A 15843-nucleotide genomic window follows, 5' to 3' on the forward strand; every position below is an offset into this window, starting at 1 on the left:
GCAAATATGGGCACCTTAAGAGTAAAAGATGACACTGGACCCATAAATAGCTGAGCACAAGCATTGTACCTTCTCTCCAATTGCATCCTGTATGAGTGACATGTGGCTTCTTATTCCAATGATTATTTTCCCACTATTTAGATCTGTATCAAACGCCCCAATATCCTGTTTGAGAACAGCACTCAGAAATTCCAGTCTTAAACGTGCTACTTGTCTTTGACTAGCGTACATCCAGCATCCTATCTCTGCATCATACATGTGAACTTAGGGTAACATTAGCATACCCCAGTTTCTATATTTCAGATGCCGTAAAATAATCTGTGTGGTTTTAATAAGAAACTATTGTCCTTTTCCTAGCTCTTTTATGTTTTGTTTGATTAATAGCATGCTGTTATCAGCATCTGTGTTTGTGCGTGTGTGTGTGTGTGTGAGCGAGCTTGGCGAAGAGCTGCTTTGAGCCTTGCTAGTGGAAATGTTGACTGTAATGAAATTACCTAGTATTCCAGCAGGGAAGGTGGCAAATGCCATGTACCAGACAAATGGAATGACCTGCGATAAAGCATAGAAAAACAGTTCAAGAACCTTTCTGAAATTGTTGAAAATATTGAACTATGAATAACTCAAACAAGGTGATAAGTTCAGTGGTTTAAACCCGATTCCTGAACCTAGGAGTGGCAAACGGGCGGGTCGGGTCGGTTATGGTTCGGGTCGAAAACGAGTAATGAAAAAACGGCTAAATTATCTGATCCGATATATTTAATACGGATAAAAAAGGGGTTAACCGGTAGATAATATGGGTAATCATATTATCCATGACTTCTTGAACATGATCACTTTTGGGTATCCAGATAATATGGGTATCCAGATAATATGGGTAACCATATTATCCATGACTTCTTGAACATGATCACTTTTGGGAGACTTCCTAGCCTCCCAAACTTGAGGAACCTCCAATTTGAGTAAAAATGGCGTGTAGTAGCCACTAATTAAGGGTGTCTTTAATTTTTATCCACTAATTATAATGCTCAGCAAAAATAGCCACTACTAATAGGGAAAAGACTGTTTTACCCTTCCTTCATATGCCAAAAGGCCCAAAACCCTTGTTTTTTCATTCAGAAGAGGGAAATTTGAGAGAGGGGCAAGTTCGCGTGTTCTCTGCTACCGTATGATCCTCGCATGCAAACGAGCTTCAGTTAATCTTTCTCCTTCTTCATCTTCTCTGAATCGATCGATCTAACTGGTAATTTTTTTTTGTTTTATGCGTTTTTGTTTTTCTATATGTGTAATCGCGTTCAATGCCCTGTCAAGTATGTGTGAAATTTCAAAAATGATCATTATAAGTTGATTCAGTGTCGGAGAAGTAGCGTATTTTTGTGATGCTGTTATTCAAAAATTTTTGGTGTTGAAATGTGTAATGTGTTTGTGGTTGATTCAATATATTTGATTATGTAAGGACATTTCATAAAAATAGTCGTAGAAAATCATAAGCTTACTGTGTTTCTGAATTTTTAGTTAACTGTGTTCATGAAAGATAAGGATCAAACAACATTAACTTTTAAGTTGGAACTCAAAGTTAAGGACTGAGTGTCCTTAACTTTTGAACTTGAAACTTGAAGTTAAGGACTAAGTATCCTTAACTTTGGAAGTTGAAAGTTGAAGTTCAGGACCAAGTGTCCTTAACTTTTCAACTTGAAACTATAAGTTAAGGACTGCCTGTCCTTAACTTTTTAACTTGAAACTTGAAGTTAAGGACCTAGTGTCCTTACCTTTTGAACTTGAAACTATAAGTTAAGGCCTGCCTATTCTTACCTCTTTAACTTGTAAATCTAAGTTAAGGACTAAGTGTCCTTTACTTTTGAACTTGGAATTCAAAGTTAAGGACTGCATCTCCTTAACTTTTAAACTTGAAACTTGAACTTGTTTTCTTTTTCCTTCTTTGTAGTGTGATAATGGAAGGAGATCGTGTGTTCAAGTTCGATGATTGGCGTAATTTTATGGTGTATTGGAAAGGAGATTTACAGTATATGGAAACAATTAAAAGATTTTTGTCAAACAGGCAGTGGAAGAAGTTGAGGGATGGTATTTTCGGCAACTTCTTCCGATTACAAAGTATGAAGTTCTGTGGTAAACTTATTCACTGTATATTGCTTTCAGAAATTGTGAATAATGACCCTGATTCGATGACATTCAAGGTATTTGACCGTGAAATTAAGTTTACACGTGACGCATTTCATCTAATTACTGGTTTGAAGTGTTATTCCTCGCTGGACATCAAAGGTTTACATGAGAAAGAGAATAGGCTTTCGAAAGTCTATTTCCCCGGAAAGGATAGAATTGAGTTGGGTGATTTGTTTAATTTTATTTCTAGTCACCCACATGGTACAGCTTCGTCATTTGTAGGCAGCGATGATGATGCTGTGAAGTTGGCAACAATTTATTTTGTTGAATCTGTTTTGATGGGCAAGCGGAAGAATAGGAATGTGTCCGAGCAGATAATAAAAATTATCGACGATGATGTACTCTGCTCTTCTTTCAACCGGGGCTCTCTTTCTTATGACACGCTATTAAAATCATTGAAGAGTTGTTTGAAGCCGAATGAGAATGAGATTGAGAAAGAGAAAGACAAAGATAAAGACAAGGATAGCTACACTATACTTGGCTTTCCTTTTGCCTTTTGTGTTTGGATTATGGAAGTAATTCCTATTTTCCAGGANCAATGCCTGAAATCCCTAAGGTTCCTTGAAACTTTGAAACACCCTGGATAATGAGAAGGCTTTGGAGATCTGGACCCCGGAGTTGGTTAAATACATATTATTGGACATTAAGATTGAATTAGGCTGCTTGGATCTAGCTGTTAGTTTTTGATGTATTTTTATTATTTCTGTAGATTCATTGGGTTGTAATAAGTTGTATAGAACTCGGGGAATCTAGTAAAAGGGTGTGGGAGGGGTTTTACTTTCTTGCATCAATAAAGGGTAGATATCATGACTTTAGGACTTTAATTTTTTCACTAGAAATACTGCACATAAGATGGTTCGATGTTTCTGATTCAAGTCACCTAGATACTATGCGTATAGGGTTTAACGTTTAATTATGATATAAGTCATCTAGAAATCCTTCCTATAGGACCTTAACGTTCATGTAATCAGTGCATATAGAAATCATGCCAATAGGGAATGCATATGCATTAGGCAAACTGTAGGGTGATTAAATAATTACCTCTTCTTACCGGTTCTTAACAGACTTTTTAAAATCAGATATAGATATTATAGGATTCCGCATCAAGTTCGTCCGATTCTTCTTAAGCAATAACAATCTGTTAACTGGTCTCTAATGTCTTAATGCTTTCAGCCTCAATCTTTCGACAAAACTCTTTTGAATCAGTATACATTTGAGTTCTTCAAATCAGCACCTCTTTTGAAATGGTTTCTTTCTAAAATTCTGCCTAAACATTTTCCAACTAAGTTTTGGTCTTCCTGAAATTGTCTTTAAAACAGTTCTGCAGTTTACTCTTTCCTTAAGTATTTCTGACTCTGGAACTCCTTTTATGGTTTATACTCATGATTCTCTTAAAACTTATTTCTAAACTGACTGCAGTCTGTACTTTCCGGCATTAGACTACTTTTCTTGAACCAGTATTTTCTAAATCACTCGCTTAAAATACCTTAAGTTCTGACAATTGGATCCAAGTTGCCTAATGTGGGCTTCCTATCTAAACGTATGTATCGAACCTGTTCGCTCGCTTCTTAATTTTTAATTTTAAAGACTAAACCAGTATGTGTAAAGGCATGCTAAACTATATGTTATCTGATTTACGGGGTTTATGTGAGCCTTACCTGTTTGTCTGTTCATTCCCCCTACTTGTTACTTGTTTTTGAATGTCGATTAGAATTTTTGTCCTTTAAACTCCATAAAGGCCCCCATCCCTTTCTTCCCCTTTTAGGATTAGAAGTCCTAATGCCCCGGGACTGATAGCTTGGGACGGGTAATAGCATGCGATAGGCAAACGATACCATTCCGCGCTCCAATACCTTAACGGGGTGGGAAAGGGTAGACATGGAGATGATGATTACACGATAATACTATGCGTACAATTGAGTACCAGTGTTGTGCGAATGATCCATGTAATATATAAACCTAGGACCCCCTCCCTCTTTATTAGTTTAACAATTTTCTGAATCTTAAAAAGCTGTTGCACTTTCGACTTCTATTTTTCACATAATTTTCAGATTGTTCGCACTAAGTACTTGACTTCTTCCTACTTGCACTTTTTACTAAACTGCTCCTTCCCTAAAATTCAGCACTTTTTTTTTAACCTTTTGTGCTCCTTATTTGTAATAGTTTTCTCGTATTTGCAATGCTTGCTTGTTTACTTGTTTGTTTGCATTCAAAGTCACAATTGTAGCATGGCCGGGAACCACACTAGTGGATCTTGAGGGGTGCCTAACACCTTCCCCTCGAGATAATTTCTAGCCCTTACCCAAACTCTGGTTCTTCATCTCAAATTCTTCCTTAAAGTGTCCTAATGCACTATAATCATTAGGTGGCGACTCTTCAAACTAAAAAACCCAATTCTCGCAAGGGAATAGAGCTGTCCTCCCGAATGTCGTATACCCGATTCCGAACTCCGTTTTGGAAGAAAAAGGGGGCGTCGACACCCCACTTTCTAAAGTTCTCACAGTTTGACAAACATCACAAGTCTTTTGGAAATGTCTTCAACAAATTTGATATTCAATGGCAAAGATCACCACACAAAATTGGATCGTACGTGTTGTTATTTGTTATATTATTTATATGTACTTTAGATTTATTGTTTAATTCACTGCATATCTTACATTTCTCTTAGGACTGATTGTGGTGCATTCCTGATCAAATATGTTGAGTTGTTGATGATTGGAAAGGATGTGGAGTAATTCAAACCCGAAGACATAAAAGACTTTAGAAAAGAACTTGCTGCAAATCTTTGGGCACATGGTGAATGGAAAAGAAATTCTGGTTATGATACTCCACCAGAAAATGTTGGCGATGATTATGATAGTGAAAATGAAACTTGCTGTTCAAAGGAGTTGTAGTTTAGTTTTAAAGAAGATATAGTTGTGGATGATCTTTTGTATAAAATTGCTGTAAAGGATACATGTGAATTCTGCAAGTTTAGAAAACTTCTGAAATATTCTTTAAATTCCTAAAAAGGCACTTATATTTTGTTAGCATAGCGTAATTTTTTATCACAGCTATGCAAAATTACAATTTTAGAAGTTATATCAAAGCATCATGTTATTAATTTCTTTGTTTCTCTCAAGTGTTGATTTGTCCATAGAGTTTGTTAGTATTAGTTCATGACTAAGTGTAAGTGAACTTCAAATTCAAAGTTAAGGATCAAATGTCCTTAACTTTTGAACTTGAAACACAAATTTAAGGACTTCCTGTCCTGAACTTTTGAACGTGTAATTCAAACTTAAGGACTGGATGTCCTTAACTTTTGAACCTGTATTTCAAACTTAAGGACTCCTGTCCTTAACCTTTGAACTTTGAACTCAAAGTTAAGGACTGCATGTCCTTAACTTTTGAACGTATAATTCAAACTTAAGGACTGCCTGTCCATAACTTTTTAACCAGCAAGTCAAACATAAGGATTGTTGTCCTTAACTTTTGAACTTAAAACTCAAAGTTAAGGACAGACAGTCCTTAAGTTTTAAACTTGAAACTATAAGTTAAGGACTTCCTGTCCTTAACTTTTAATCTTTGAAATCAAAGTTAAGGACAGGAGTCCTTAAGTTTTCAACTTTGAACTATAAGTTAATGACTTCCTGTCCATAACTTTTTAACCAGAAAGTCAAACTTAAGGACTGTTGTCCTTAACTTTTGAACTTAAAACTCAAAGTTAAGGACAAACAGTCCTTAAGTTTTAAACTTGAAACTATAAGTTAAGGACTTCATGTCCTTAACTTTTAATCTTTGAAATCAAAGTTAAGGACAGACTGTCCTTAAGTTTTGAAATTGCAAGTCGAACTTACGGACTCCTGTCCTTAACTTTTAATCTTTGAACTCAAAAGAAAAAAAAACAAGGTAAGAAGAAAGAAATTTTGAAAATTCAGACATCTGCTCAAATAAGAATAATCTAAATGAATCCAATTTATAGCAAAAACTAAAAAGAGTCGATAAACATAAGTGGATATATCTACTCTTCTCTATGCTTTCTTGAAAATGGATGGAGAGGCGGAGAATATATACAAGATGTTCTATTATGACCAATTCTTCTGCAACGACCACATTTGAATGTTATTTTTGATGACTCGGTAGCAGGAATATGCCTTTTCTTTTGCCTTCTACCTGGTGGCACTTTGAAATCTGGAGGTTTAACAATTTGTGACTTAACGACCCGACCGATCGTTTTGAGCTTTTGCACTTTGATCGCCAGTTCTCGGGCATGACTTTCCCCGTGTTATTTATTATGACTAATGTAAATCGTTAGTTTTTGTTTTCAGGAAAATTTGGAATGAATTTGAAAGAAAAGTTTCAGTTGAAAGCTTTGAATTTGAAAGGTTTGACCAAGAGTTGACTTATTTGTATATGAGCTCGGATCAGAGTTTTTATGATTTGGTTAGCTTCGTTAGGTGATTTGTGACTTAGGAGCGTGATCGGAATTGGTTTTGGAAGTCCGGTGTAGAATTAGGCTTGAATTGGCGAAGTTAGTAGTTTGGCAATTCCCGGTTGATAGGTGAGATTTTGATCCAAGGGTCGGAATGGAATTCTGAGAGTTTCTGTAGCTTTCTTATGTGATTTGGGATGTGTGTGTAAAATTTCAGGTCATTCGGAGGTGATTTGGTTGGGTTTTTGATCGAATGCGTGTTTCGGAAGTTTTAGAAGAACTTAGGCTTGAATTTGATGTGAATTGATGGTTTTTGTGTTGTTTGAGGCGTTTTTATGGTTGGAACAAGTTTGGATGATGTTTTAGGATGTGTTGATGCTTTTGGTTAAGGTCCCGGGGGCCTCGGGGTGATTTCGGATGGCTAACAGGGAATTTTGGACTTTGAAATATTGTAGAAATTTCAGCAGCTGTACAAGGGTGTTTTGGTCTTTGCGATCGCGAGCCTGGGGCCGCGATCGCATAGAAGGGTTTTTGGGTAGGCCTATTTTTGTTCTACGCGTTCGCGATTGAGGGTCCGCGATCGCGGAAGCTAAGTCTTTGGTGCATCGCGTTCGCAGTGGGGAATACGCATTCGCATAGTTATGGGAAATTATTCATCGCGTTCGCATGAGGCATGTCGCGTTCGCATAGACCAATTTCGAGGTCTTAAAATGTTGCTCTTCGCGAACCCAAGTCATTTTTCCACCATTGTTGAACATTTTGAGAGCTCTTTAGGAGAAATCGAAGAGGGATTCGAAGAGGATTGATTTGAGGTAAGTTCTATGAACCAACAACGTGATTTAATGGTGAAATTAACATAGAAATTCATGGAAATTTAACTAGAAATGGAAGAACTAGGGCTTGGGATTTTGAGATTTTAAATTGGGATTTGAATGGCCATTTGAGGTCGGGTTTGAGAGTTTTTGATATGTATGAACTCGTGGCGAGATAAGGAACCCATTAATGTGAAAATTTCTGAGTTTCGAGAAGTGGGCCCGGGGCTTGAGTTTTGTTAATTTCGGGATTTGTGCCCGTTATTGATTGTTTTCGATTGGGTTATGTTCCCTTAGCCTATTGTGACGTATTAGTTGTGGTTTTGGTTATATTCGACGCGCGAGGAGGCCGATTTGAGAGGCAAGGGCATAGCGAGCTAGAGATTTGGCCGGCTTGAGGTGAGTAATGATTGTAAATGATATCCTGAGGGTTTGAAACCCCGGATTTGCACATCGTAGTGATGTATTGAGGTGACTTGCACGCCGGATAGCGAGCGTGGGGTAGAGCACCGTTGAGGGATTGTGGCTTGGTCCGTTCCGATTGATGATTTTACCACGTATTTGACTGAAACTTATTTGTTATTATCATGATTTGGGTTGATTGCCATATTTGGGCTTCGTGCCAATTATCTTAACCCTTTAGGGATTTTTATCACTGTTTCCTCACTGTTTTTACGCATTATTTGAACTCAGTCCTGTTGATATCTACTGTTTTACAAACTCAGCCAATTTTACTTAGATTTGAAACTTAAATGATATTTCGGGCTGAGAACTACTATTTTACAAATGCCCAAGGGGCTTGTGATGATTTTTCAGACTGAGTGAGGCCGAGGGCCGTATGTGAGGATATGCTGAGTGATATGAGGCCGAGGGCCTGAGATACATTTATATGCCACGAGGTGGCTTGAGTGACGTGAGGAGGCTTTCTGGCCTTACGAGTGATGTGAGGAGGCTTTCAGGCCTTGTGAGTGATGTGAGGAGGCTTTCAGGCCTTATGAGTGATGTGAGGAGGCTTTCAGGCCTTGTGAGTGATGTGAAGAGGATTTCAGGCCTTATGAGTGATGTGAGAAGGCTTTCAGGCCTTATGTTGATATAGCGCTTGGGCCGTAAGGGGCCCCTCCGGAGTCTGCACATCCACAGTGAGTGCGGGTACCCATTATGCTGAGTGATTGATACTGAGCCCGAGAGGCTGATACGAGTGTTTCTAAGAGTGAGCCTGAGGGGCTGATATGAGTGACTGTGAGGTAGCCCGAGGGGCTGGTACTGCTTTGAGATATTGCCCGAGGGGCGAGCTGTTATGTGCTCATCTTGCATACTTACTTGTCTTTACTTGTTATACTGTGGTATTTGTGCCCGAGGGGCGGATTTCTGTGCATATCGGCACTAATTGTTTTGAAATTATTTCGCAACTGTTGAAAAGACCATTTTCAAAGGAGGTTTAAACTGAGCCAAGATATTTCTAAAGATTTCACAGCTTTACTGTTTTCTCAAAGGATTGTACCCTACTTCTATACAGCATGTTGGTTGCTTTACGTGATTTCTTACTGATCAGTTGTTATTTACCTTTATTACTCACTGAGTTGGAGTGCTCACTTTACTCCCTGCACCTCGTGTGCAGATGCAGGTATCTATTCACCCAGTAGCGGGTTTTGGCTGATCAGAGGCAGAGTTATATGAGTTAAAGAGGTGACTGTCAGCGTTCGCAACACCATGTTTCTCTCTTTTGTTCATTATTCCGATTTGTATATTTTAGTCTTGTAGTGGATTTACATTCTGATAGATTCTCGTGGCTGGTGACACCCCGATTAGGGCCGTATTGGGTTGTATTTCTTCTAATTAATACTATTAAGTCATATTTAGGTTGTTCATTCTTGTTTAGCTGTTTTTGAAAAGACGAGATGGGTTAGTTGGCTAGCCTCGTCTTCACGAGATGCGCCATCACGACCAGTGCGGCGTCTGGGTCGTGACAAGTTGGTATCATAGCCTAGGTTACTAGGTCTCACGAGTCATGAGCAGGTTTAGTAGAGTCTCACGGATCGGTACGGATACGTCTGTATTTATCCTCGAGAGGCTGCAGAACCTTTAGGAAAACTTCACATTCTTGAATTCTTATTGTGCGTCCTTGATTCAGCTTGAAAAGAAACTCTTGAAATTCCTTCCACGCGTTTGTATGCACGCATGAGCGCTCAGCATCAGATGTGCCTTAATGGCTTGTGATTCCCCGATCAAGGGGCGAGATGTGATCTCTGCGAGTTTGATGTTGGGCCAGTCTGGAGGACTTGAGGCCGGATCTTTGCCTATGGCTTGAGCATCGAGGTGCTGATCGTGTGAACACGTGGTTTTGAACTTATATGTTCGGTATTGTCCCTATTAGTGGAAGTGGCGGTTGGATAACCATGTGATGAGTATGTTAGTACTGCGAGATGAATCTATGTAACTTGGGAGTGACGAGGAAGGTCTGCTGGATGATAGATGAACTACTAAGCATATGGTTTCCATTGTGATTGGATGTGTAACTCCGAGTTATGGGCGCATGAAGAATCTTTTCATATTTCCAGTCGAGAGTGAAGTAAATTTTATGTTGCGGTACGAGTTTAGACTTAGGAAGACTAAGTAACTGTGTAATGTGTATGACGTTGGAAGGTATGCGGAAATGTCACATTGGGGCGAAACAGGCGGGTTATCTCCTGCGAAGTGTTCTGAAGTGGTGTAATCCTTATGTGTATATTAAAAGATCTTATGTGTAATTGAAAAGTGAGTGTTGAAATTTAAAATTTTGGGTCGCCTAAAAGAGTGGGCTTAGCTGTTGTGGGGGTGAATGCGAGAATTTCAAAAGATTTACGGTACTAGATGATCTGTGATTTCACAAGCTTGCAAATGATTTGAGTTTAATCTCACTATGGTATTGTGGCATCGATAGAGTAGAAGTGTTATGAGTTATTGAGCGTATCTTGATCTATGGATTCAAGCCAAGTGGGGGAGTCTGCTGTGAGCAGCTGATTGCACGGTTAGGTGCTATGCTGGTTCGAGTTTGGGGCATGCGAGTGAATTAGCTATGGCTAGAGTGAAGGAAAATTTTGACAAAGGTTACATTATGCTTCATGGGGAGAGAGAATCACGGGATGTCTTAAGTTGTTGTTGGTAAAGAATGCTCGGCGCATAGAGCAGGAAGTTGTGTGGTTATATTAGGATGAGGATTTCATTTTGTAGTATCGGAGTGCCAATGAGGCACGGGTGGTTCTGTTCGTTAGGTCAGGTAATTTGTAGTTTGAATAAGAGTGAATGACTTTCGAGAATGGTTCTAATGTGTTCAAGATTCTGCAAGAAACAATCGGGTATTTTATAGTTGCATGTGTGGTTAGAAACCATGTTTTCATTGGAAGAGGTTCAGATTTGTGGTATTTCTATGTTAATTATGGGGTTCTATGTATCAGTATCAGGAAAGTAAAGGTAACGGATTCGGATTCGCAGGAAGTTCTTCAGATTAAAGTATTTGGGAGCGCGATGTTTCTGGTAATATTTGAGAGAGTATTCAGCGGCGTATGGGTCCTAGACAGTGTGGTCTTGTGCTTGGTTCTCGTGTAGTGAGCCTGGGATTGAGAGATTGTGGTACTACAGCAAGAGGGAGCATCAAGTTGAAAATGAATCAGAAGGAAATTCAGATAGATGGAATGGCTTGATTGTAGACCGAATCGGTATGGTAAGGATATGATCAATTCTTTGTATGTGTTCGAGGTAATGGGTTCTTACAGGTATTTTGCAGCAATGCTCATGGGTTTTGATGGCTTGCTTAGCTTGGTCTAGTTAGAAGGATTCAATCCTGGCAGTTTAATTTGTGCAAACGGAATTGAAAGTTGGACTTCTTGATGTTTCTCTTCTCGATAGATGCAATTGCATGTATGCATGGTAATTCATCAAATTGAAACTGAAAACACATGTTCTTTTGTTTAAGTCTACCAAGAAAGTTATTCATTCTTCTTCAACTCTAGAACGCCATGAATCAACAGGGAAGACCTTCAATGTTGAAAAATTATAAGTTAGTACATTATGTTAAATAATATTAAAATCATAAGATAAACATAGAACATAATACTTACATTCAAAGTAAATGCTAAATCTATTCTTTTCTACAATTCCTCCTCTACCCAACAAGAAACATCATAAAATGTTTCTTTTGCTTTATTTCTTCTTTCAGAAAACCAATGTTGTAGCTTCACTTGAATGAAATCCATCATTCTTAATATAGGCAGCTCCCTTGCTTCTAATAGGACAGAATTCATTGACTCAACTATGTTTGTTGTGAGCATGTCATATCTTCGTCGTGGACTACAAGAACGTGTCCATCTTTCCGGTGGTTAAGTCTTCTTATCTACTTTTGCTATATCTGACATGTATAGGTCAAATTCTTTGCGCCTGTATACTCTTGCAGCACTTAGAAAAAGTTTTATGACCTCACTTTTCACATTCCTTCGCTTTAGGTTCTGCTCCAAATGATAGATGCAAATCCCATGATGGCTTTCAGGATATACCTTTGCAATGCCATTTGCAATAGCTTGATGCCTGTCTGATAAAAAAATTAAATTCTCACGGCTCCCAATTGCATTGCGAAGCTGACTAAAGTACCACTCATAGGAATTGTTATTTTCAGATTCTGCTATTCCAAAGTCTAGTGGAAAAATTTGGTTATTTGTATCCTTTGAAACTGAAATCATTAAAACACCACGAAATTTTGACTTCCAAAAAGTTGCATCAACAGCAATCACTGGTCTACAATGATTCCAACCAGCTATTGATGATCCATATACATAAAACATATAAAGAAACCTGAAAATACAATATAAAACAAGGTTAACAGAAGTTAAGGACAGGTAATCCTGAACTTAAGATTACAAGGTTAAAAGTTAAGGACGGTCGATCCTTAACTTAGAGTTTCAAGTTATAAAGTTAAGGACATGCGGTCCTTAACTTTGATTTCAAAGTTTAAAACTTAAGGACTCGCGGTCCTTAACTTTGAATTACAAGTTCAAAAGTTAAGGACAGCCAGTCCTGAACTTCTGGTTACAACTCAAAAGTTAACAAGGTTAAAGACAACATGTCCTAAATTTTATAAAACGTACTAATAAACTTTTTTTGATTGTTTACCTGTTGTTGTCGTCTATCTTTATGTTAGTATAAGTTCCTGGGTTTTTACTTGTCATCATATACAAGTATGAAGACAATAATTCATAATTCTCTTCGGGAGTTCCTCTTATTAAAGCGGAAGCATGTTGAATAGCACGCCACGCCTTGTGATATCCAATGTCTAGTCCATGCAATTTTTGCATCTCTGCCATGACAAAAGCTGGTGTAACTTCAAACCTTGGGTCCCAAAGATTGTCGATAATGTAAGCACTAATCAACTTTGAAGTAGCATGCCTTTGATCTGCTTTCATTGTGTTAACAGAGCAGTCATGCTTTTTCCTAATCTTTACTATCTTGAACAGTGTTGAATCTTTAATTCTGAAAGCATGCACACACTAACAACACCTATCATCATTGCATTTCAACGAATATCTTGTTGAGCTTGATCTAACAACCTTGAATTCAAAATGTCCTTTAATTGCTATATTGGAAAAATAATTAATTATACTCTTCTTCTTGTCAAATCTGATCCGACTTTTATTTCTTCCAACGAAGCATTTTCTCTTAATATCGTAGTTGGGGATTCTTTTTGTTTCAAATTTGATCTTCGTCTAGTTAGTTGAGTAGAGGTTTTTTCAGCAACTTCTTCGATTACCGGTGCACTCTCTAAGACTTGAATACCCAAAGCTTGTTCGTTGTCAATCTCTATAATGCTTTGTCCTTCTACTTGAATAGAATCAAATGTTTGAAGCACCTCTTAAGTTATTGGTTGAGCTTCATCCATATCTATTTCCATTAACTGTTGGCATTTGTCTTGATTGTCATCTTGAGTTTCTCTGTTGACATGTGTTTGAAGCACCTCTTCAACCATATCTATTTCCATTATCTGTTGGCATTTGTTTTGATTATCATGTTGAGTTTCTGTGTTGACATGTTCATTGCTTGTTGATCCAAAAACTCTTTCCGAAATATCAACAATGAAACGACATCCTTTGAAGAGTGAATGAGTTTTTAGTAACTTTATACATGTGTGAAGATCTAAATCTTTGGATACAAGCATTCCTTTGATTGTTCCAAGGTTAATATCAAACCATATCACTGCTTCAAACTTGTGTCTATCCAATTCAATAACCTCAAAGATCTGTTTAATGAAATCTTCAAACCGAATTGACTCAGGTACTAGAACAAGCTTTGTTTGATGATCAAGATATTTATAGTCTTCAGTCCATCTACCATTAAAAGCAACTATAATGCATATTGTTTCCATCCTGCAAGTCAAGAGAATGGGAAACTCAGGACCATTTTATAAAGCAATCCTTGTATAATTAAGAACATGTACTGTAAGTTCAAGACCAAATTAAGGACCAAGTGTCCTTAACATTTTAACTTGGAATTCAAAGTTAAGGACTGCCTATCCTTAACTTTTGAACCTGTAATTGAAACTTAAGGACTGCGTGTCCTTAACTTTTGAACTTGAAATTCAAACTTAAGGATTGCCTGTCCTTAACTTTTGAACATTCAAGTCAAACTTAAGGACTCATGCCCTTAACTTTTCAACCTGTAATTCAAACTTAAGGACTTCCTTTCCTTAACTTTTGAACCTGCAAGTAAAACTTAAGGACTTCCTGTCCTTAACTTTTGAACCTGTAATTCAAACTTAAGGACTTGTTGTCCTTAACTTTTGAACCTGCAAGTAAATCTTAAGAACTTCCTATCCTTAACTTTTGAACCTGCAAGTCAAACTTAAGGACTCATGTCCTTAACTTTTCAATCTGTAATTCAAACTTACGGACATGTTTGAACTAATAAGTGTAAGTTAAGGACCAAATGTCCTTAACTTTTTCAATTTGAAACTCAAACTTCAGGACTTAGTGTCCTTTACTTTTTCAAAACAATTTGCAAAACTATGACAGTATGTCCTTAATATACAGAAGAACATCAACAAAGTTAAGGACATTGTGTCCTTAACTTTTTCAATTCAATTTGCAAAATGAGGACACTATGTCCTTAATATTATGTGCTCAATTTTTATAGAATTATCATAGGAGGCGATGTCCTTAACTTTATCAATCCAGAAATTCAAAAAAAAAAATCAAATTTCTACTTACTGTATAAAAATCAATAGAAATCGGAAAGAGTATAACTATGTCGAAATAAACATCAATAGAAACACATAAAAGTATAACTTACTGTAAATATATATCGATTTTTGGAATGTTGAAGTTTTGAAATCGGAAGAGAATTTTGCGTTGCTGCTGCGCTGTTGCTCATTAATGTTAGCGTAGGTATAAGTTATAGCAGAAGGGTATTTTCGTCCAGTCAGGTATAAGTTTATTAAACCAGTGGCTAAAAACTAAAGACATTTAAAACACTGGCTTTAAAATAAAGACAGGTGCTGTTAGTGGCTATTTGTGCATATCTCCCCCAATTTGAGACTTCACAAATGTAAAAGTTAAACTCATTGGTTATCCATTTTCTAAATGGATAATATGGTTCTTGTCCATATTTGACTCGTTTTCAAAAAGTTCATTATCCAATCCATTTTTTAGTGAATAATATGAGTGGCTAACTGTTTTCTTTTAACTATTTTGCCACCACTACCTGAACCCATGAAATTAAAATCCTGAATCTTGCCTCCGATCAGCATACCTTTTTGAGGGCTTTGACCATGGCAGCAGTGTCATTGATGTTGTTTCCAAATGCGTCTTAGGGCATTGCCGAGCAGCTTATAGATGACAGGTTGGGCAAGGCCATGCACTATGGCTCCCAACGTGCCGAAAGCCATTAGTGTCCGGTCCAGTGCATCTGCTCTGCTTAGTAATTTGTGAAATGGCAGAGTATAATCCTTACTCTTATCTCTCTTCGTATATTCATCTTTCTTTTCTTAATTAATTTGAGATGCCATTTTTTCTGCCATTGCCATGCATGTATTAACTACTAGATATTTATATGCATGTGTTAGTAAGCTGTACAAACATCTCGTTAGTCACGTCCAAGAGGAATAGAAAGACATTGACACGAATAATCAAATGAGAGATTTCTAGAGAACAAGGTAACTGAACTAGCAGTACATATTTTGTTGAGAATAAACTTGGAACTAACGTGACCGTCTACAGAGGGCAGGCATCTATAAGAAACAAATGAGAAATATCAAAGTCACTGATTGCGTCATTTTCTTTTGTAGATTATGATCATACGCTCTTTTACATTGTTGAGAAATGCCAAGAATCTAGTGTCGTTACTTAAGTGCTACATTCCTCGTATTCTATGTTAACTTCTAGGATGAACTATTATCATACTTGATAATAGTTTTTTCGCTTT

General features: G+C 37.4%; 2 protein-coding genes across 2 annotated transcripts; one reads left to right on the forward strand and one right to left on the reverse strand.

Moving 5' to 3' along the window:
- Positions 1 to 1949: 1949 nt before the first annotated feature.
- Positions 1950 to 4913, forward strand: LOC109214049. Its single transcript, XM_019377926.1, has 2 exons — positions 1950 to 2734; positions 4847 to 4913. The coding sequence occupies exons 1-2, from the start codon at positions 1950 to 1952 to the stop codon at positions 4911 to 4913; spliced, it is 852 nt and encodes a 283-aa protein (XP_019233471.1).
- Positions 4914 to 11756: 6843 nt separating this feature from the next.
- Positions 11757 to 12833, reverse strand: LOC109214050 (protein FAR1-RELATED SEQUENCE 4-like). The gene is made up of 2 exons (XM_019377927.1): positions 12544 to 12833; positions 11757 to 12225 (listed from the first exon to the last, which is right to left on the reverse strand). Exons 1-2 carry the CDS (start codon positions 12831 to 12833, stop codon positions 11757 to 11759), a joined length of 759 nt encoding a protein of 252 aa, XP_019233472.1.
- Between the last annotated feature and the right edge of the window lie 3010 nt (positions 12834 to 15843).

This window comes from Nicotiana attenuata, unplaced genomic scaffold (assembly GCF_001879085.1).
Source record: "Nicotiana attenuata strain UT unplaced genomic scaffold, NIATTr2, whole genome shotgun sequence".
In the NCBI taxonomy this organism is placed as follows: Eukaryota; Viridiplantae; Streptophyta; class Magnoliopsida; order Solanales; family Solanaceae; genus Nicotiana; species Nicotiana attenuata.

Bases quoted from the DNA above. Each gene is read 5' to 3' on its own strand.
- LOC109214050 (XM_019377927.1), bottom strand. From the start codon at position 12,833: ATGAAAGCAGATCAAAGGCATGCTACTTCAAAGTTGATTAGTGCTTAC. The intron at 12,226-12,543 runs GTAAACAATCAA...TTGTATTTTCAG, and splicing joins AAGATAGACGACAACAACAG to GTTTCTTTATATGTTTTATG.